Raw genomic sequence first — 21,490 nt, forward strand, 5'->3', positions numbered from 1 at the left:
CCATGCAAAGATTCACTGACCTCAGGTGGGATTTTCAGATCTTGGGGGCAAGCACAGCTGGAAAATCCCACCCTCTGACTCTGTATTCTACCAAACAATTCGATTGTAACTGGTTGGCCTCTTAAACTCCACCCACCCAGCTCGTTTCCGCTATCCTCTGTATCCTGCGCCTGACATACATTAACACTGCAATGAAGTTACTGTGAAAATCACCTAGTCGCCACACTCTGGCGCCTGTTCGGGCACACATAGGGAGAATTTAGCATGGCAAATGCACCTGACCAGCACGTCTTTCAAACTGTGGGAGGAAACCAGAGCACCCGGAGGAAACCAACGCAGACACGGGGAGAGCGTGCAGACTCCGCACAGACAGTGACCCAAACCAGGAATCGAACCCGGGTCCCTGGCGCTGTGAGGCAGCAGTGCTAACCACAGTGCCACCGTGCTGCCCTAATACAGCAAGCCATTCAAACACGCTTCACAAGAGCAAAAATGAAATGTAAATTGACATGGAGTCACGTGAAGGAATATTAGAATAGATGGCCAAAAGTTCAGCCAAAGAGGGAGGTTCGAAGGGGTGTCCGAAAGGAGATGAGAAGTTGTACAAACAATCATTTGGTAGTACAGAGCTACCAAAGAGACATGCTATCAAAGCTTTTCATCTTGCACTCGTCAGAAAGCTCGCAAGAAATTAACAACAGTAAACTGAACAACAATTTATACTTCATGGGAAGAGAGTGCTGATTGGTTGGCAAGTGATTGGTGGAGACGTTGCCATGGAGCATGCAGCAGAGAACATGTTTGTCTCTTTTTTTCGGCAATACTCGAGGAGAGGAGGGCGGAGGGATTTAGAGAGGGAGTTCCGGAGCTCAGAGTCCAGGAAGCTCAAGGCACCAGTGATGAGGCATGGGGACATTGGGGATGATCAGAAGGGCGGACCTGGGGGGACCACAGAGATCTCACAGATTTGTGGAGCTGGAAGAGATTACAGAGATCGGCAGGAATTCGAAAACAAGGCAGAAAGTGTTGAAATTTGGTTGTTGCTGAATTGGGAACCAATGGAGATCAGCGAGCTCAGGGCTGATGAGTGAACAGAACATGGTGTGAGTTAGGACACAGGGTGGCAGAGGATTGGATTACTTCAAGTTTATAGAGGTGGGGAGAAAGGTCTTTGGCAACACTTGCAGAATTATCTGCAAGGGGAGGATTAGAATCATTCAGTGCCTTCAGGGAGAGGACTGGGGGATATCCCGAATAAGAAAGGCATAAGGAGGATAGGTAAGGAACAGATAATTAAATATATTTCCATGTGTTATTCCTGACTAACTGATTTCCCATTGTTCTCCATTCCCTTCAGTCACCACAACGATGGAAGGCTGTATCCTCCATTTGAGTACAACTAACAAGAGTTTCACTTGTACTTGGGCCCAGTCAGTAACAAAGAATCATTATTCTCGAAAGAGGCGGTAATGAATTGATTTTCTGACAGAATGCCTGAAGGCATGGCCACTAACCCACACAGGCGCCTCAATTTTAACCAGTTCCCACCCAATTAAGCACTGCCATCGCCTTCAATGGGAACCAGTAACCACATTGAGGCTGCGTCACAGGTGAGCGTCACCTCACCGGCACAGGGTTACAATCATGGGACCATCACAGAAGGAGCCCATTCAGCCCATTATGCCCATGCTAGCTCTTTGAAAAAGCTGCCCAATTAGTTACACATGCCCTGCTTTTTTCCCTTGCAAGATGTTCTTTCGCAAGTAAAACTCAAGCAACTCCCTTCAGTAAACTGTTATTAAATCTGCTTCCACCACCCTGCGCTTCCCAGATCACAACCCACTGCATTAAAAAAGAAACTCTTCACCTCCCCTCTTTTCCTTTTGCCAATCACCTTGAATCTGTGTCCTCCGGTTAGTGTCTCTCTTACCAGTTCAAGTTTCTCCTGCCTCACTATCTCAAAACCCTGAATGGGTATCGATCACCTTGAAGCTAAATCTCCTGCTAATCACTCTGCTCAAAGGAGAACTGCGAAGGAGAAAAAAATGGAGTCATTTCCGATTTGGAAGGATTATATCCATTGGGTGCAATTTATATCAATACTTTGGGCAAAGTTTTCCCGCCCCACCCACCACGGGAATCGTAGCGTGCAGGACACGGACCATGCAAAGATATTTTCCAGCCTTGGGGCAAGCACGACCAGAAAATCCCACCCTTTGTGTGCTTGTCGGGGTAGGTGCAGAGAAGTAGGCCGGAATTCTCCAGTATCGCACGCCCCGCTATCGCTGCCAGCGAGAACGGAGAATTTGGCGTTCAACCAAATCTCCATTCATGGCAGCGGGACCGGAGAATCCCAGGCCGCGGGCGAGATCGGAAAATTCCAGCTGCGATTTTTCTCATGTAGGTGAAACCAGGAATAGAGCACCGTTACCTCAGAATTACAGCAAGGTCATCGGGAGTGGAAGGAGGAGACGATTTTCCACACACAGGGCATTGTAAGCCTGTGGGCGGAATTTTCCGATCCTGCCCTAACAAGCGGGACACGGATCATGCAAATGTCCATTGACCTCGGGCAGGATTTTCTGGCTTTGGGGTGGGCGCAGCCGGAAATTCAGGCCCTTTAAGCACCCCTCCCCCTCTCCCAGCACCCCGTCCCCCCACCCCTACCCTCCACCTCCCCATCCCTGGAAGGTCAAGCGCATTTGGGTCAATGAAAATTTCGAAGACTGGGATCGATAGATTTTGGTAAGGTGGACGTGCCAGGGAGATGGAGCAAAGGCAGGCGAATGTGACAGAGGTTATCCATGCATGGTGCAGTAGGTTCAAGCGGTTGAATGGCCTACTCCTGTTCTTATATTGTGTCATTTAAATGAAGAAAGGGCCAATCCTTCAAATTCGGAGATGGTTTGCATTTTGATTGAAATATATGTTGCCTGTGAACTAATTACCCTGTGTTTTCCTCACAGCCATGAAGTCTGGGGGTACGCAGCTCAAACTCATCATGTCTTTCCAGAACTATGGGCAAGCACTCTTTAAACCAATGAAGTGAGTATCTCTCTCAATTATCTTCTTCACTTCTTTGGCCAATGATTGCACTGTGTGTAAATTAACAGTAAACGTGTTCCTTTGATGTCACGACACATTCCGATTACCTTCCGATGATCCGATTATGTACTGTGACCAGTCTTTTTACGATAAAAAACTGAAAAATGCTGGAAAATCGCAGCAAGTCTGGCAGCATCTGTGGAAGGAGAATAGAGCCAACATTATGAGTCAGGAGACCCTTCCTCAGAACTCTTGACGAATGGTCATCTAGACTCGAAACGTTGGCTCTATTCTCTCCCCACATCTGAAATACTGTGTATGGTATCGGTCTCATTTAAGGAAGGATGTAAATGCGTTGGAAGCGGTTTAGAAAATATTTACCAGACTGATACCTGGAATGAGGAAAGGTTGGACAGGTTGGACTTGTATCCATGAGAATCTAGAAGGATAAAAGGCGACTTGATCGAAACCTTTAAGATCCTGAGGGGTCTTAACAGGTTGGATGTGGAGGAGATGTTTCCTCTTGTGGAAGAATCCAGAAGTAGAAGGTTATTGTCTATAATTAAGCTGTTGTTCATTTACGACAGAGATAAGGAGAAATGTTTTCTCTCAGAGGATAGTATGTCTTTGCAGAAGGCAAAGAGGCAGAATATTTTCAAGGCAGAGTTAGAGAGATTCCTGAGAAGCAAAGGGTGGAAGGTTATCAGAGATAGGCAGGAGGTTACAATCAGGTCAACCATGATCTTATTGAATGGCTCAAGGGGCTGAGTGGCCTACTCCTACTCCTAATTGATATGTTCGAATGTCTTTCCAGTCTGCGCTTTTGAGTGTTAGATGCCTTGGATGAGTCTTTCTGGAATTTGGAGAAGTTAGGAGAGGGAAGTTATGGATGATATCAAGATCATCTTCCTCCCACCGTGAATGTCTCCAATCCAGTGGTTGCTGAGATCCATCCGTCACCTCCCTCATGTCCGTCTCACTGTGCGTCAGTGTTACTGAGGCACGATCATAGAAATCATAGAAACCCTACAGTACAGAAAGAGGCCATTCGGCCCATCGAGTCTGCATCGACCACAATCCCACCCAGGCCCTACCCCCATATCCCTACATATTTTACCCTCGAATCCCTCTAACTTACGCATCTCAGGACACTAAGGGGCAATTTTAGCATGGCCAATCAACCTAACCCGCACATCTTTGGACGATAAGTCAGTTGGGATCCTATGACCCATCCCTCTCACCACAATCTCAATGCAGGGTGGACAGGTAGGACAGCCAATATCTATAAGTGAAGTCTGGGAGGATGTGAGCAAAAATTTAGGGTCCAGCTTAAGGGTTGGTGGTTCAGTATTATACCTCACTCCCCACATTACCTTGCAACCATCTAAAAATAGTGTTACAATCCCAGCTGATGTTAAAGATGTCCAAAGATGTGCGAGTTAGGTTGATTGGCTATGCTAAATTCCCCCTTAGTGTCAGGGGAATTAGCAGGATAAAAATGTGGAGTTACCAGGATAGGGCCTGGGTGGGATTGCTGTTGGTGCAGTCTCGATGGGCCGAATGGCCTCCTTCTGCACTGTAGTGATTCGATAATACTGGACAAGTCAGATCCCAGAGTGAAACCTGGCTTGATAGGTCCCAACTTTTCCATTTTTAGAATCGTGGAGGTAGGTTACTGAACAAGGGGTTTGCTGATAAACATTTAATACAAAGAATAAAATATTAATTAAAACAAGAAAAGTGAACTATTTCACACCAAATAAAAAGGTTGGAAAGATCTCAGTACAAACACAAGAAGATTATTCAAATCCCTGCTATTCCTTTAGTCCAGCAACCTCTTTACAGGCACATAATCCAGTGAAGATTTACCACCAGCTTGACACAAAGGCTCCTTGCTTGGGGCTGGCACAGTTGCAAATGGTTTTCTTCCAGCAAATTCCTGAGCATTCATTTTTTTATTCATTGATGGGATGTGGGTGTCACTGGCTGGGTCAGCATTTATTGCCTATCCCTAACTGCCCTCCATTTCAGAGGGCATTTAAGAGTCAACCGCACTGTTATGGATCCGGAGTCACGTGTAGGTCGGACCAGTTAAGGATGGCAGATTTCCTTCTCTAAAGGACATTAGCAAACCAGGTGGGTTTTAACAACAATCAACAATGGCTTCGTGATCATCAGTCGGCTTTTAATTCCAGATTTGTATTGAATTCAAATTTCACCATGTGCCATATTGAGATTTGAATCTGGGTCCCCAGATCTTGCTCGGGGTCTCTGTATTACTAATCCAATGGCAATACCACTATGCCACCACTTCCCCCACTTAATGTTTCTCACCCAACTCATATCTTTCCATGAGACACAAAAAAAACGCACTCTAAATCCACTGCTGTTTCAACTATAGAGCAAATAAGTTCCCTAAACTCAGGGCTTTTACCCGCACGTCCGCCCGAGGTTCGTACGGTCCCGCCCGAGGCCAGTGGAGAATGCCGTTCTCCGAGCCTCGCCCGCCCCCGGAATCGGGGCGGGCGTGCCGGTAAAATTCCGGCCTCAGTCTTTCAGTTGCGCCTTCTCCAAACGGGTCACTTTCCTGAGTCCTATAACTGGCTTAACTGTCTCACTGGCCTTATAGTCTTATTTTCTTCTCAGAGAATTTCAGATCCCTGTCTTCTCTCTCTGACACACACTGAACACATTTCCCCTCTCAGCTCCTGTCTCTTCTGTACCTATCCCTGGATCGCTGTCGCTAAGCAACTGTAAAGCTTTTTTGCTTTGTTTTTGTTTCAGAATCACTGAGCTTTCAACTCCTTTAACCCATCTCTTTAACTTCAGGGATTGTAAGACCTCTTTGAAAATGTGTATATACAAACAAACCCAAAAGACCTGAAACCTTTCAGCCATAAGACTATCCAGACACCCAGGCACCAAGGTTCATAAACAAAATCTAAATGAAACTAAAAGCATTTTTGCTTTTCTTAACACAAAAATATGTACACAAATTCAGCTTAAAATTATACATAGGTATTAACAATAGACAAACTGGTGCAGGAACATGCAAGCCTAATAAGGGTTCAGTCTTTCCCTGGACTCATTTTGCCAATTCCCCTGGGATATGTGTTCTATAATCCCCATACATCCAGACTTTCCTCCATCGCAACATCCAACTGTCCTCAAATGATTGTAGGCTTTTGGCCTGCTCTACCCAACCAGATCGTCCATTCGATATAAAATCCTAATGGGACTGGATGGATGCGGGAAGAATGTTCCCGATGTTGGGCAAATCCAGAACTAGGGTCACAGTCTAAGAATAAAGGGTAAGCCATTCAGGACTGAGATAAGGAAGGACTTCTTCACTCAGAGAGTTGTGAACCTGTGGAATTCTCTACCACAGAAAGTTGTTGGGGCCAGTTCATTAAATATGTTCAAGAGGGAGCTGGATGTGGCCCTTGTGGCTAAAGGGATCAAGGGGTATGGAGAGAAAGCGGGAGTGGGGTACTGAAAGTGCATGATCAGCCATGATCATATTGAATGGTGGAGCAGGCTCAAAGGGCTGAATGGTCTCCTCCTGCACCTATTTTCTATGAATTGATTTGATTTGATTTATTATTGTCACATGTATCAGGATACAGTGAAAAGTATTATTTTTTGCATGCTATACAGACAAAACTATTCATAGAATACATAGGGGAGAAGGAAATGTGAGGGTGCAGAATATAGTGCGACAGTCATTGCTAGGGTGTAGAGAAAGATCAGCTTAATATAAGGTAGGTCCATTCACAAGTCTGATGGCAGCAGGGAAGAAGCTGTTCTTGAGTCGGTTGGTATGTGACTTTGTATCTTTTTGCCAACGGAAGAAGGTGGAAGAGAGAGTGTCCAGGGTGCGTGGGGTCTTTGATTATGCTGGCTGCTTTTCCGAGGCAGTGGGAAGTGTGGACAGAGTCACTGGATGGGAGGCTGGTTTGCCTGATGGACTGGGCTTCATTCACAATTCCATGCAGTAAGTGTGGTTTATGTGAAAAAGAACATCCTGACTGCCACCCATTGATTGACAGTCACCAATCTGAACTTGTGCCTTTGTCTCATTGTCACAACTTCATTGAGAAATCACCTCAGATTGAACACTCTCGCCGGAATTCTACCATCCCGCCCTCCATGGAATCGGAGCGGGCGAGGGGCAGGCAATGGAAATGTCCATTGTCCTTTTGGGTGGGATTTTCCAGTCTTGCTCGAGCGAGGCTATAAAATCCCACCCTCTGTGTACTGTTATTTCTCACAGCTCTGTGAGGGCCCTTCTCAGTCGCCTGCCCTTCAAAGCCACGAAAGCCCCATTTCCACCAGTTATTCTTCTTCATACTGACAGTTTCATGCCTCTGCTCCACTCTACCCAGCTTCAGGGTTTGAAAGTTGCCCTGGTTCCTCAGTGACCAGAACTCATTTGTGTACTCAAAGGACAACTACTCAATACTGTGCTCAAATCGACAACTAACCAGAGCACTTGATGCTAACGTCCGCCACTGTTCAGTGGGTAACTCTCTCACTGTTGGGTTCAAAGACTGTGGATTCAAGTGCCACTTCAAACACCTGACCACAAAATCTAGACAGACACTCCCTGGGGCAGTGCTGATGGGGTGCTGCACTGTCAGGGATGCCATCGTTTAGATAAGTCAGGATCTATCTGTCCTCTCTAGTGGACATAGACAATCCATGCTACTATTTTCAAAGAATTGCAGGAGGTTTCTCCCCGGCGACCTGGACAATATTTAACCATCAGCTAACAAGACTCAGATTATCCAAATCATAATCAGTTTGTGGGATCTTGCTGTGCACAAAGTAGCTGCTGCATTTTCCAACATTACAACAGCTCTTCAAAAACTACTTCATTGGCTGCAAAGCAGTTTGGGACATCGCTAGGTCACAAAAGGGCGGCACGGTGGCACAGTGGCTAGCACTGCTGTTTCACAGTGCTAGGGACATGGGTTCAATTCCAGTCTCGGGTGACTGTCTGTGTGGATTTTGCACCTTCTCCCCGTGTCTGCGTGGATTTCCTCCGGGTGCCCCGGTTTCCTCCCGCACTCCAACGATGTGCAGGTTAGATGGGTTGGCCGTGCGAGGTTGCATCTTGGTTTTTGAAGATGTGCAAGTTAGATGGATTAGCCATGGAGAATGTACGGGGTTACGGGACTGGGGTGGGGGAGAGGGCCTGGGTAAGATAGTCTGTCAGAGAGTCAGTGCAGACTCAATGGGCTGAATGGCCTGTTCTGCACTGTAGTGATTCTCAGATTATAAGTGCAAGTTCTCTTTTCCCCATTTCCTGACATGTAGAATGAACTCTCACCTAGACTGATCTATAATATTACACTTTCCAGTTGACGCTTGCATCTGGAGCTGAAGCATCTTACTCTGAGTGTGCCTGGCATTCAGGTACAAGCACAAGCTCGCCCTGTAACTTGACGCGAGCCTCAGATCGTTTTGTTTCTTTTGTTTCTGTTTGCTTTGCCACAATTCACTTTTCTCCATTACGTTCTCATCCTTCACTTGGCCACAGTCCAGGTTCTGCCTATCCGCTTTGACACAACATGTCCACCTTAAGTGAAGGGCTTCCATCTGGTGCTCTGCAGTGAAGGGGGCTGCGGGGAAGAGATCAACGCCCATTTACTTTCCAAAACTGCTCCTGTGAGTGAGAAAGCAAAGGCTGCTTATTCCAGACCTGCAATCTGCAAAGTTTGAGCGACTACCCCACCCCCACCCCCATGACCTTCATATTTAGGCCATCATGTACTTTAATGTTAACATAGGTTATCAGTCACTGGAGATAGTGGAATAGGCACAGCACTCTAGGGGAGAGGGATTGGGCTAGATTTTGCACTTAAGTCTCTGGACTGGAACCTGATCCACAAACTTCTAATGTTAGAGGTGAGAGTGTCATCCACTGAGCCACAAGGACCTCCGATTCCCAGAATTCACAATAGGAGGCAGGTCCAAATCTTAGAATCATAGAATCCCTACAAAGTAATGTAAAAAAAGTTGATTTATTCGTCACAAGTAGGCTTACATTCAAACTGCAATGAGATTATTATGAAAATTCCCTCGTTGCCACACTCCGGCGCCTGTTTGGATACACTGTGGGAGAATTTATCATGGCTAATTCACCTAACCTGCACATTTTTGGAGTGTGGGAGGAAACCAGGGCACCCGGAGGAAACCCACGTAGACCCAGCGAGAACGTGCAAACTCCACGCAGACAGTGACCCAAGCTGGGAATCGAACCCGGGTCCCTGGCACCATGAGGCAGCAGTGCTAACCACTGTGCCACCGTGCTGCCCTCAGTGCAGAAGGAGGCTATTCGGCCCACCGAGCCTGCACCGACAACAATCCCGCCCAGTCCCTATCACCTCTTATAATCCCCCTGACACTAAGAGGCAATTTTGGGCGGCCAATCAACCTAACCCGCACATCTTTGGAGTGTGGGGGGAAACCGGAGCACCCGGAGGAAACCCACGCAGTTATGGAGAGAATGTGCACTAAAGATGGTTAGAGTAGTCAGTCTGTTGACAGAAATAGAACCCAGGGCCATGGATGACAACCAGAATGCCCAGCGGAAAAGGCAAAAGACTGAGAGAGAGACAGTATGTTCTTTAACAATGTCACGCTTAGTATGGACAATTGAGGGACACAGAAATCTGGAGAGCCCTTTCATATCTCTCTTGAAATTTGTCTTTTTCAAAGTGCATTCAGCTAATTGAGCTACGGTCTAATTACACCGTAGACCCTTTTGTGACACGATGATGTTTTGTTCTGGAACAACACTCTTGGATACAAAAGGTCCTGCTGTAAGTCAGGTGGCCCCAAGGGTTAGAATGGCGCTGTGCCAAAGCATTTCAAACAATGCCTCAAATCCTTAACTCTTAAGGTGCTTGGGCCAATCTTTCCACTCCACTCAAGCCTACATCAGAATTATTTTCTCTGCGCGACGTCATTAGTGTTTGGGATTTAGAGTCATTCTTTTATATTTCTCCAGTACTGGTTCATTATGACACCTACTGTTAGGGCACATTGCAGGTAAAATGGGCCCAGACCCGTAGCTGCTCAGGCCTGAGGCCAGCCTGAAATTGAGCCTCTCTCGAAGAGCCCCTCAAGGAGGGGGAACACGCACTGCCCTCAGGAGAGCTACAGTGCCGGGAGGAGCATCCCTGATCTTCCTGGCTCCGCGTTAATCGAAGGAGAAAGTCATTTTATTCCCTGTTGAGTGGGTTGGACAGGGCCATCCGCTACGTGGACAACCCTGGCCCAATGCTTGTTCCGCGCACCACAGACCAATTTCCTGAAATAGGCATTAGGTCCCTCATGTCTGTTTTAGGTAGCCACCCAATAAGTCCCAATCTCCATTCCAATAAGTCATTCTGGACTGCAGTTATAGAGCCAACAGAGATATACAGCACGGAAACAGGCCCTTCAGCCCAACTCGTCCATGCCGACCAAGTTTCCTAAACTGAACTGTCCCATTTGCTTGCGTTTGGCTCCCTCGAAACCCTTCCCTTACATGTGCCTGTCCAAATGTCTTTTAAATGTTGTAATTGTACCCGCCTCTACCACCTCCTCTGGCAGCTCATTCCATAGACACACCACACGCTGTGTGAAAAAGTTACCCCTCAGGTCCCTTTTAAACCTTTCCCTCTCGCCTTAAACCTATGCCCTCTAGTTTTGGACTCCCCAACCCTGGGGAAAAGACCTTGGCTATTCGCCTTATCTATGCCCCTGATGATTTTATAAACCTCTATCAGGTCACCCCTCATCCTCCCACGCTCCAGGGAAATAAGTCCCAGCCTATCCAGCCTCTCCTAATAATTCAAACCTTCCAGTCCCGGTAACATCCTTTTCAATCTGTTTTTGCACCCTTTCCAGTTTAATAACGTCCTTCCTTTTCGTTTCCATGTGTTGCAGAGAAACTTTTAAATGGGGAGGTAACTGTTCGAGGAAGTTTCTGTACAGTTGAGAACACAAAGTATCTGCTGGGATCTGGTAAAGCCCTTTAAATGATTGCGCTCAAAACAGTTTGTTGATCTAACGGCTCACTGCCTCAGACCCAGGAATCACCAAAACCGGGGGGAATTTCTGTCACAATTATCAAAATAACTAATAAAAATGGAACAGGATTCTTATATATCAACCATACAGTTGGTGTCTCTCAACACGGGCGGCACGGTAGCACAGTGGTTAGTGGTAGCACAGTGGTTCGCACTGCTGCTTCACAGCTCCAGGGACCTGGGTTCGATTCCCGGCTTGGGTCACTGTCTGTGTGGAGTTTGCACATTCTCCTCGTGTCTGCGTGGGTCTCCTCCGGGTGCTCCAGTTTCCTCCCACAGTCCAAAGATACGTGGGTTAGGTTGATTGGCCATGCTAAAATTGCCCTTACTGTCCTGGGATGCGTAGGTTTGAGGGATTAGTGGGTAAAATATGTAGGGATATGGGAATAGGGCCTGGGTGGGATTGTGGTCGGTGCAGACTCGATGGGCCGAATGGCCTCTTTCTGTGCTGTAGGGTTTCTAAGATTTCTAAGATTCTAAGAACACCAGGTTAAAATCCAAAAGGTTTATTTGGAATCACGAGCTTTGGGAGCGCTGCTCCTTCATCAGGTGAGTGGTGATGAAGGTGAGGTGGTCATCACCTGATGAAGGAGCAGCGCTCCGAAAGCTCGCGATTCCAAATAAACCTGATGTGGAGATGTCAGCGTTGGACTGAGGTGGGCACAGTAACCCTGGTGTTGTGAGACTTTTTATTGTGCCCAAATTAACCTGTTGGACTTTAACCTGGTGTTGTGAGACTCCTTACTGTGCCCACCCCAGTCCAACGCCGGCATCTCCACGTCATACAGTTGTGTAACGGCTTCCCTTTGCACCTGTATTGCGGTTATGCTGTGATTGAAGCCTGGGTCTGGAGCCAGGGGCCTGGCCTGATTGTGGAGCCAAATCTCGGGCCTGACACTCCAGGAAGATGGAGCGAGTCCCCCTCAATGAAATGGCCTTTCTCTATTTCATTTCAGACTCTCCTTGGGCCTTTGTGTTTGGTCTGGCCTCCACAAGCTTAGCACCACGATATAACCAAATACTAAACCTGCGTTCCCAATTGAATAAATGCAGGTGCCCTCCCACTGCCTGTTATTCAACCCACTCTCTGAAATAGAGCAAACTCCCAATCAATGGCAATGGCTCTATGGTACAGACCCTGTCTCATGGTGCATGGTTTGGTGCACTGTACAATTTCTAGCTGATAGCTGTTAAATGAATCTTAATACTAAATCTTGGCATGTGCCCAGAGAGGAACCTCCCCCTTTAAGGTGACCTGGGGCACAATTGCTTCAAGCCTACTTGCAGCAGCAACAGCTTGTGTTTATATAGCGTCATTAATGTAGAAAAAGGAACACCCCAAGGCACTTCACAGAAGAAAAATCAAACCAAATGTGATACCGAGTCACATCGCAAACATTAGGACAGGTGACCAAATGCCTGGTCCAAGAGCTTTATGGGCAGCACGGTGCCTCACAGCGCCAGGGACCCGGGTTCAATTCCGGCCTTGGGTCACTGTCTGTGTGGAGTTTGCACATTCTCCCTGTTTCTGCGTGGGTTTCCTCCGGGTGCTCCAGTTTCCTCCCACAGTCCAAAGATGTGCAGGTTAAGTGGATTTGCCATGCTGAATCGTCCCTTAGTGTCAGGGGGATTAAGCAGGGTAAATATGTGGGATTATGGGGATAGGGCCTGGGTGGGATTGCTGACGGTGCAGGCTTGATGGGTCAAATGGCCTCCTTCATAGAAATCATAGAAACCCTACAGTACAGAAAGAGGCCATTCAACCCATTGAGTCTGCACCGAGCACAATCCCACCCAGGCCCTACCCCCATATCCCTACATATTTTACCCGCTAATCCCTCTAACCTACGCATCCCAGGACACTAAGGGGCAATTTTAGCATGGCCAATCAACCTAACCCGCACATCTTTGGACTGTGGGAGGAAACCGGAGCACCCGGAGGAAACCCACGCAGACAATGTGCAAACTCCACACAGAAAGTGACCCGAGCCGGGATTCGAACCCAGGTCCCTGGAGCTGTGAAGCAGCAGTGCTAACCACTGTGCTACCTTGCCGCCCTTCTGCACTGTAGGGATTCTATGATCTATGAGAGGTGGAGAGATTTGTGGAGGGAATTCCAGCATTTAGGCCCCAAGCAGCTGAAGGCAGAGCCTCCAAGGATGGAGCGAAGGGAATCAGGGATTTGCAAAGGAGCCGGGAATTGAATGAGCAAAGCCACCTCAAAAGGTTTCAGGTCTGGAGAAGGTTACAGAGATAGGAAATGGCAAGGTGTCTTGAACACAATCCAGGCATTGCTGGACCAGGAGCCAGTGTACATCAGTGAGCAAAGGGTTGAATGGGACTTGGTGCACATTTGGATGCAAGAAGCAGAGTTTTGTTCTGTGGTCTATGATAAAAGTGCTTAATCAGATTTTTTTTCCAGATGCTCTTTGATGGAAAGCATGCAACTGTTTAGAGCCGCAAACAGCACTCAGCTCAGAACGTACGGAATGTTTCCTGGATGTTAACTTTTAAAAATAGATATATTTTCCAATTAAAAGAGCTGTAGTGTTTCAATCTGTAATTACCATTGAAAGTGAACAACTCACACAACAGCTCCCCATGAATATTTCAACCAGCATTGCATTATTCATGGCACTCTGTAGGTCTTTCAAAAATACTCACATCATTCGCATTACGTGTTACTAATTTTTGGACGAAAATGTGTAAATAGCTTGCGGATTGCTCCATGGCTCTGCAGGCAGCAGTTAACAGTGTCAGCCGTGGCTCAGTGCAGAATCCTTTGCTGTGAGTCAGGAGGCTGTGGGTTCAAGCCCAGTCTGGAGCACTGGGGACAACAGCCCAGGCTGCCAATCCTAATGCAGCTCTGAGGAACCTCTGCACGATCATCATGTGAAATTGAGGTCCCGTCTGCCTTCGCAGGGAGACAGTAAAGGTCCGTCGGTGCTTTCTTAAATGTTCAGGGTTCTCCCAGTTTTTTTGTGTGTGTGCCAATACCTCTCCCTCACTCAACATCGCAAAAACAGATTATCACATTGCAGTGTGTGGGAGTTTACTATGTAAATTGGTTGCCATACTCCCGACGTTACAACAGATTTGATTTGATTTGATTTATTATTGTCACATGTATTAGGATACAGTGAAAAGTATTGTTTCTTGCACCCTGTACAGACAAAGCATGCCATTCATAGAGTACATGGAAGAGAAGGAAAGGAGAGGGTGCAGAATGTAGTGTTACAGTCATAGCTAGCGTGTAGAGAAAGATCAGCTTCATATAAGGTAGGTCCATTAAAAGGTCTGATGGCAGGAGGGAGGAAACTGTCCTTGAGTCAGTTGGTACATCAGACTTTTGTATCGTTTCCCCGATGGAAGAAGGTGGAAGAGAGTATTTCCGGGATGCGTGGGGTCCTTAATTATGCTGGCTGCTTTTCCGAGACAGCGGGAAGTGTAGACAGAGTCAGTGGATGGGAGGTTGGTTTGCGTGATGGACTGGGCTTCGTTTGCGACCCTTTGTAGTTCCTTGCAGTCTTGGTCAGAGCAGGAGCCGTACCGGGCTGTGATGTAACCGGAAAGAATGCTTTCTGTGGTGCATGTGTAAAAGTTGGTGAATGGGGCTATACTTCGAAAAGTACATCAGTGGTTATAAAGACATTGGGATGTCTGAAGGCCACTCTGGCAATGCAAGTCATTACTTTGCGGGGAAGGGGGGATCAGGATATTGAATTTGATGATCAGCCCTGGTCAAAATGAATGGGAGGGCAGGCTCGAAGGGCCGAATGGCCTCCTCCTGCTTCTAATTTTGATGTTTTTATGTTTTGACGTGGATTAGAGACTCCCAGGGTAGAAACACCTGAGGCAGGATTTTCCACGTGACTCCCCGTGACATGTTTCACTGTGGCGGAGACATTGGCCGATGGTGGGATCACCCCAGTTTGCCCCCCCCCCCCCTGCATGCCCTGCTGCCGTGAAACCCAAGGCTCTCTGTCGGCGGGACTGGAAGATCCCGCCGACAAGAAGGACTGGAAAAATCCGACCCAGCTCTGTGCTGCTTCCAAACCATTCCACCCCTTATCCCCAGGCTGGGGAGATTGAGAAAGAAGAATGGGACAGGGTTCATGTTCCTGATGTAATCTAGTGTAAATACACATGGAGGGAGTATGGATCCAGGCATGTCTACAATTATCCCAAACTCTCATCTTCTGATCAGGAGTGGTGGTTGGGGGGAGTTGGGGTGGCGGGGGGCGGGGGGTGGGTGTATTTATTTATTTTTTATCAGTCACAAGTAGGCTGACATTAACATTGTAATGAAGTTACTGTGAAAATCCCCCAGTCGTCACACTCCGGTGCCTGTTCAGGTACACCGAGGGAGAATTCAGCACGGCCAATGCACCCTAACCAGCAGGTCTTTCAGACTGTGGGAGGAAACCGGGAGCACCCAGAGGAAACCCACGCAGACACGGGGAGAACGTGCAAACTCCACGCAGACAGCGACCCAAGCCGGGAATCGAACCAGGATCCCTGGCGCTGTGAGGCAGCAGTGCTAACCACTGTGCCACCCCTGGCATGATGAGATGGCGTCTGAATGAAGGAGGATCATGTGGAGTGGGAGGGAGAGGGCGAGGAGGAGATAGGGTGGGCTTCTGCTTCCTGAATGACTCTTACAGGACTGAGCTTGCCTTTGGTGATCCTGGTCACATGATACACTTTCGCTTACTATCTTACTTCATTCTGGAATGGCTGCTTGTCTGATGTTCTGGGAGAGGGGGAGGGGAGGGTTGATAATCTGTAGCAAACACCAAGAGTGGAGTAAGTTGCTAAATTGCAAAATACTTTAAAGGCTTTGAATAAAGAATTCTGTTCAATTCTATGAGAAGCATCACTGACAGGCTTACCATCGCAAAGACTTTAAAGTGTATCCAAGGATTAGCAGGAGGCAGCATTACCGAGAGTCATTGAATTTGTGAGTCACTCACACGGACAGGATGCACGAACAGGCGAAGCTTACACTGTTGGATAAAAGGTGGGAATGGCTACCATGTGAGTTATTTTAGCACGGAGAGGATATTGCAAACAACATTTATCCAGCATGAAGAAAACACTAGGCCAAATGCAGCAAGTGAGAAGATGGGCTGGCACGGTGGCACAGTGGTTAGCGCTGCTGCCTCACAGCGCCAGGGACCCGGGTTCAATTCCGGCCTCGGGTCACTGTCTGCGTGGAGTTTGCACGTTCTCCCCGTGTCTGCGTGGGTTTCCTCCGAGTGCTCCGGTTTCCTCCCACAGTCCGAAAGACATACTAATTAGGTGGATCAGCCATGCTAAATTGCCACTTAGTGTCCCAAGATGTGTCGGTTAGGGGGATTAGCCATGGGAAATGTGTGGGGTTACGGGGATAGGGCCTGGATGGGATGCTCTGTTGGAGCCGGTGCAGACTCAATGGGACGAATGGTCTCCTTCTGCACTGTAGGGTTTCTATGATTCTTCTATCTGATTGTGTCATTAGTAATCAATCGTCAATCCATGCAGAGAGACCCAAAACATTCAGGTAATGCCCCCTACGTCCTCGAACAGACACCATTATGCTTGTCCCAGCTTATTATTTTTATTTCGTCAAAGAACCGGTTTAGTTCAGGGGAAGGCCTAACAATTTGTGGTTTGATGGTGATTCATTGATGAACAGACGGTTTACAGAGTTCACAGACACGTTGTCATGGTGAAGTGGTCATTCTTCCAGGGAAACAGTTGGTTGCTCCTCTATAATGCGTCGGTGAAACAGATTTCAGCTTTGGCTGTCATCCATGGCTGGTTCTTAGCTGGTTATCTCAAAGCTCGATTACCAACAACTGGTAACTATGAACTATAGAGAGGTCTTTAATTTAATTTGGTGAAATTCCGTGCACATTAGGCATTGATCGTGAGTGGTTGAATGAAGCCGTACAATGATTAGTGATTAATGTGCTTAATGGTTCTCCATGAAATTTCTTAAATGGATTAACCCAACTGAGAAAATACATTTTGTATGTTAGGCCTTGGGAGATTAATAATTTTGTTAAGCATTGGGAGATTGGTATTTGCACTCCATAATTTCAAAGGTGGGCGGCACGGTGGCACAGTGGTTAGCACTGCTGCCTCGCAGCTCCAGGGACCTGGGTTCGATTCTCGGCTTGGGTCACTGCCTGTGCGAAATCTGCACGTTCTCCCCGTGTCTGCGTGGGTTTCCTCCGGGTGCTTCTGTTTCCTCCCACAGTCCAAAGATGTGCGGGTTAGGTGGATTGACAATGCTAAATTGTCCATAGTGTCCCGGGATGTATAGGTTAGCGGGGTTAGCGGGGTAAATGTGTGGGGATCGGGCCTGGGGTGGGATTGTTGTCAGTGCAGACTCGATGGGCCGAATGGCCTCCTTCGGCACTGTAGGGTTTCTATGATTTCTCTGACAATGTGGCACAGAAGAAGGCTATTCAGCCCATCATACCTAATCTTTGAAAGAACTACCCACTTCTCGTGCTCTCCTGTGCACTTTACCCCTTCAGGTATTTATCAAATTCCCTACTTAAAATTACTTTTTGAAAATTAATTTATAAATGTTTGATGATGCTGTACATTTAAGAAATGTATTTTTATTATGTTTCTAGTAAGGGGTATATTTAAAATTCAGCTGTGTTTTACACGGTGCCGATTTGTCTGGGCAGCAGGCAGTTCACATGTTGAGAATGCAGGATAATGACTGATTTTAGCTCGGTATGTGTTTGTTAAATGGAGTTGATGCATTTTTGTTTACTGAGGTTTCCCTTGGGATTTCAGAGTAGGGTCTTGATTAAGTTGATTGATCAATGGGAGGAGCTATGCTTGCAGGAAAGGCATCATTCTAGTTTCATTTTTTAAAAACAACAGCAGTTGCTGACTGGAGCTGTTTAAAAGAGGTTTCTCTCTCTCTCTCTCTCTTGCTAAAAAGATGTCTCTCTCTCCAGAGGTGTTCAAAAGCTCTGGGACTGTTAACAAATACAAGCATGTATGCCTGTATTGTTTGCTAACTGATTTTGAAGAGGAGTTTAAGTCTATAAGAGGAACATTGCTTGAATTGGAATTAATAGAGATAGATTAGCAGTTAAGAATTGTATCTTGCCATATTTAAGTATTATTCAAATGTAAAACATTAAGTTGATTCATTTGTTATACTTAAACTGTATTGTTAAATAAAGTTTGTTTTAATAAAAGCTCCCTAGTTTGTCAATAGAATCACAGCTAGAGTGAAACATCTTATCCTCACACTAATGCCAAAATAGAAAAAAACGTTAGTAGTCTAGTCTGTCTTCGTAATATTTTGATTTGATTTGATTTATTATTGTCACATGTATTTGCATACATTGAAAAGTATTGTTTCTTGCGCGCTTTACAGACAAAACATACCGTTCATAGAGAAGGAAAGGACAGAGTGCAGAATGTAGTGTTACAGTCATAGCTAGGGTGTGGAGAATAATCAACTTAATGCGAGGTAGGTCCATTCAAAAGTCTGACTGGCAGCAGGGAAGAAGCTGTTCTTGAGTCAAAGAAACAACCCAGAAAGAGAAATTAAAACTTTAAAAAAAATTAAAAGATACTTGGTCACAGTTTGTTGAGAAGACAGTTGAATCAGCAGCTAAGCCTCAGACTTTTGTATCTTTTTCCTGATGGAAGAAGTTGGAAGAGGGAATGTCCACGGTGCATGGAGTCCTTGATTATGCTGGCTGCTTTTTGATTTGACCTCAGATTTTTGCATCTTTTGCATCTTTTTCCCGACAGAAGAAGGTGGAAGAGAGAATGTCCGGGGTGCGTGGGGTCCTTAATTATGCTGGCTGCTTTGCCGAGGCAGTGGGAAGTGTAGACAGAGTCAATGGATGGGAGGCTAGCTTGGAGTTTCTGATTGGTACACTAACAGACGTGAGTGTCGCTGGCTGGGCCAGCATTTATTGCCCATCCCTAACTGCCCTCCATTTCAGAGGGCATTTGAGAGTCAACAACCCCACTGTGGGTCTGGAGTCACATGTAGGCCAGACCAGGTAAGGATGGTAGATTTCCTTCTCTAAAGGACATTAGTGAACCAGATGGGTTTTTACGACAATCGACAATGGTTTCATGGTCATCAGTAGATTCTTACTTCCAGATTTTTTATTGAATTCAAATTGCACCATGGCAGGATCTGAACCCCGGTCCCCAGATCTTGCCCTGGGTCCACTTACACTGCTCTTTCAGGTAGCAGGTTCCAGATCTTGCCCTGGGTCCACTTACACTGCTCTTTCAGGTAGCAGGTTCCAGATCTTGCCCTGGGTCCACTTACACTGCTCTTTCAGGTAGCAGGTTCCAGATCTTGCCCTGGGTCCACTTACACTGCTCTTTCAGGTAGCAGGTTCCAGATCTTGCTGTGGGAAAGTTGTTTTCCTCAAGTCACCTCTGGATTTGCTGCCAATTAAGTATCAAAGCCTTGACCAAAGTGAACCAATATCTAATGAGAATGATGTTGACAGAGCATTCAGGCTAACCTGGTGGGTAGATTGAGTTTCGATACAGATGGAACATGATCTAATTTAATGGAACAGAGGGGCTGAATGGCCTCTTCCTGTTCCTATTTTATTAACCTGTGATACCCAGTTTCCTTCAGTGATATCTTTCACAGCAGTTGATTGGAGAGAGAAACCTGACAGCTCTGATTAAATACAACAGCCAGTGTCCTGCTGATCCATAGGTTTTGCTGAGTCCTCTTACTGCAGCCAGGGCTCCTTCAGTTGGGAAGGGTCTCCTCTGTGGTAGAAGGGCCCACATTCAGTCAAGGTTCCTTCCTTCCTTCCCAATACTGGGCATTGTATAGGTACGGAAATCAGGACTTTATCCTGTTAGGAGATGTGGCGTGTGAAGGTTTGCCCCTTGCGCCAGGTACCCACAAGCACTGGCACCCACACAACAATGAAGTTTTGGTTGGAGCCAACATCTTCATCCCAACATGGAGAGGGGTTTGTTACAATCCCCATAGAGAATGACAACTTTTAGAAAGAAGTTTGAACTTCCAGTGAATGACGAAAGGATCACGTGACAAGATTTCACGTTCTAAGACCTTGACTGTAACACACAAACTTAAAGCAGCATTGACTAAACACTATTTCAGTAGACAACTTATACTCTAAACTACAGAAAAGATACCTCATTTAACATTTTAAAAAACTGTAGATCTCCCTCCATGCTTATTCTTTGCTCTATCTCTTAAGTCGACACTTCAATTTCCAGGAACCAGTCCAAAGTGATTTTGAGCTCCCTTTTCCTGATCCAGCCATATAACTTCTAATCTCTGACCTGACTTGAAAGATCGGAGCCACCCTAGAAATTCTTCCCTCCAGCTAAAGCTGGGCGGATCTTCCATCCTCATTTTATTCCCATGATCTTGATCTTCCCAATCCAAGCATGAGCTCCCACCTGCATTCTTGCTTGGTGAACCATGGAGACTTGCTTTGCCACTCTCTCTCTCTCTCTCTCTCCCTCCTTTTTTCTCTCTCTCTGTATCGCAGGTTCTTGTAGGCCAACGCAATTGGTACATTTCAGTGATCTTTAGGAAAATCTGCAACCTGATTCTTCAATGGCTTCCCCTCTCAAAGCCTATTTCCATAGTAACATGAGTCCCATGGGCCTCATATCCATGCGTGAATGCTAATTAACTTCCTCCAGAGACCCCAACTTTGGAATCGAATAGACAGTTTAAAGTATAACCGCTTGCAGAGCTGACATTGCTAACAGCTCCCTGGGACTCAGAGACTAAGGCCGCCATTTTCTGGCCGCTTCACGCACAGCGCAGAATGCCTTAGAGCGGGGCTGGAGAATCGCGGGTGAGTGCTTTAGCTCGTTCTGTGCCGGCGTCAAACCTCGTCAGTATCTTCCCACCCACCGCTCCCAAATGTAATCTGGTTCCCGCCCAGTCAGAGACCCTTTACTCGCACCACTTAGCAAAGGATTTTCTGATGTGGTCAGGGTCAGTAGGGTGTGACTGTGAGGGAGGCAGATAAGGGGACCCAGAAGGCAGGAGTGCAGGAGCATCAGTCTTTCCCATTGTCCGTTGGGTTTGAGGTTCTCTCAGCTTGTGTGGAGGAGTGTGGGGGCTGCAGGGAGGGCAAGCAAACTGACCACGGCATTGTGGCACTGGAAGCCATTCAAGTAGGGTAGAGGAGTAAAAAGGAATATAGTAGAGGACAGTACAAGGAGGGGGATTGATACTGTTCATTGCAGCAAAGAACGAGGGTCCAGAGGGCTAGCTAAGAAGAAACAAATGGATGGCATAAATGGGTCTTTGTCTGATTGGCAGGCCGTGACGAGTGATGTGCTACAGGGATCAGTGCTGGGGCCTCAAC

General features: G+C 46.7%; 1 protein-coding gene across 1 annotated transcript in view; it reads left to right on the top strand.

Moving 5' to 3' along the window:
• Positions 1-21,490, top strand: part of LOC144510784 (extracellular serine/threonine protein kinase FAM20C-like) — a 107,237-nt gene that overhangs the window by 53,851 nt on the left and 31,896 nt on the right. The window contains exon 3 of the mRNA XM_078240664.1: positions 2,967-3,045. Coding sequence (XP_078096790.1) covers positions 2,967-3,045 — 79 coding nt within the window. The remainder of the gene's footprint in view (positions 1-2,966; positions 3,046-21,490) is intronic.

The sequence above is a fragment of the Mustelus asterias genome, chromosome 23 (genome assembly GCF_964213995.1).
Source record: "Mustelus asterias chromosome 23, sMusAst1.hap1.1, whole genome shotgun sequence".
NCBI classification, from domain to species: Eukaryota; Metazoa; Chordata; class Chondrichthyes; order Carcharhiniformes; family Triakidae; genus Mustelus; species Mustelus asterias.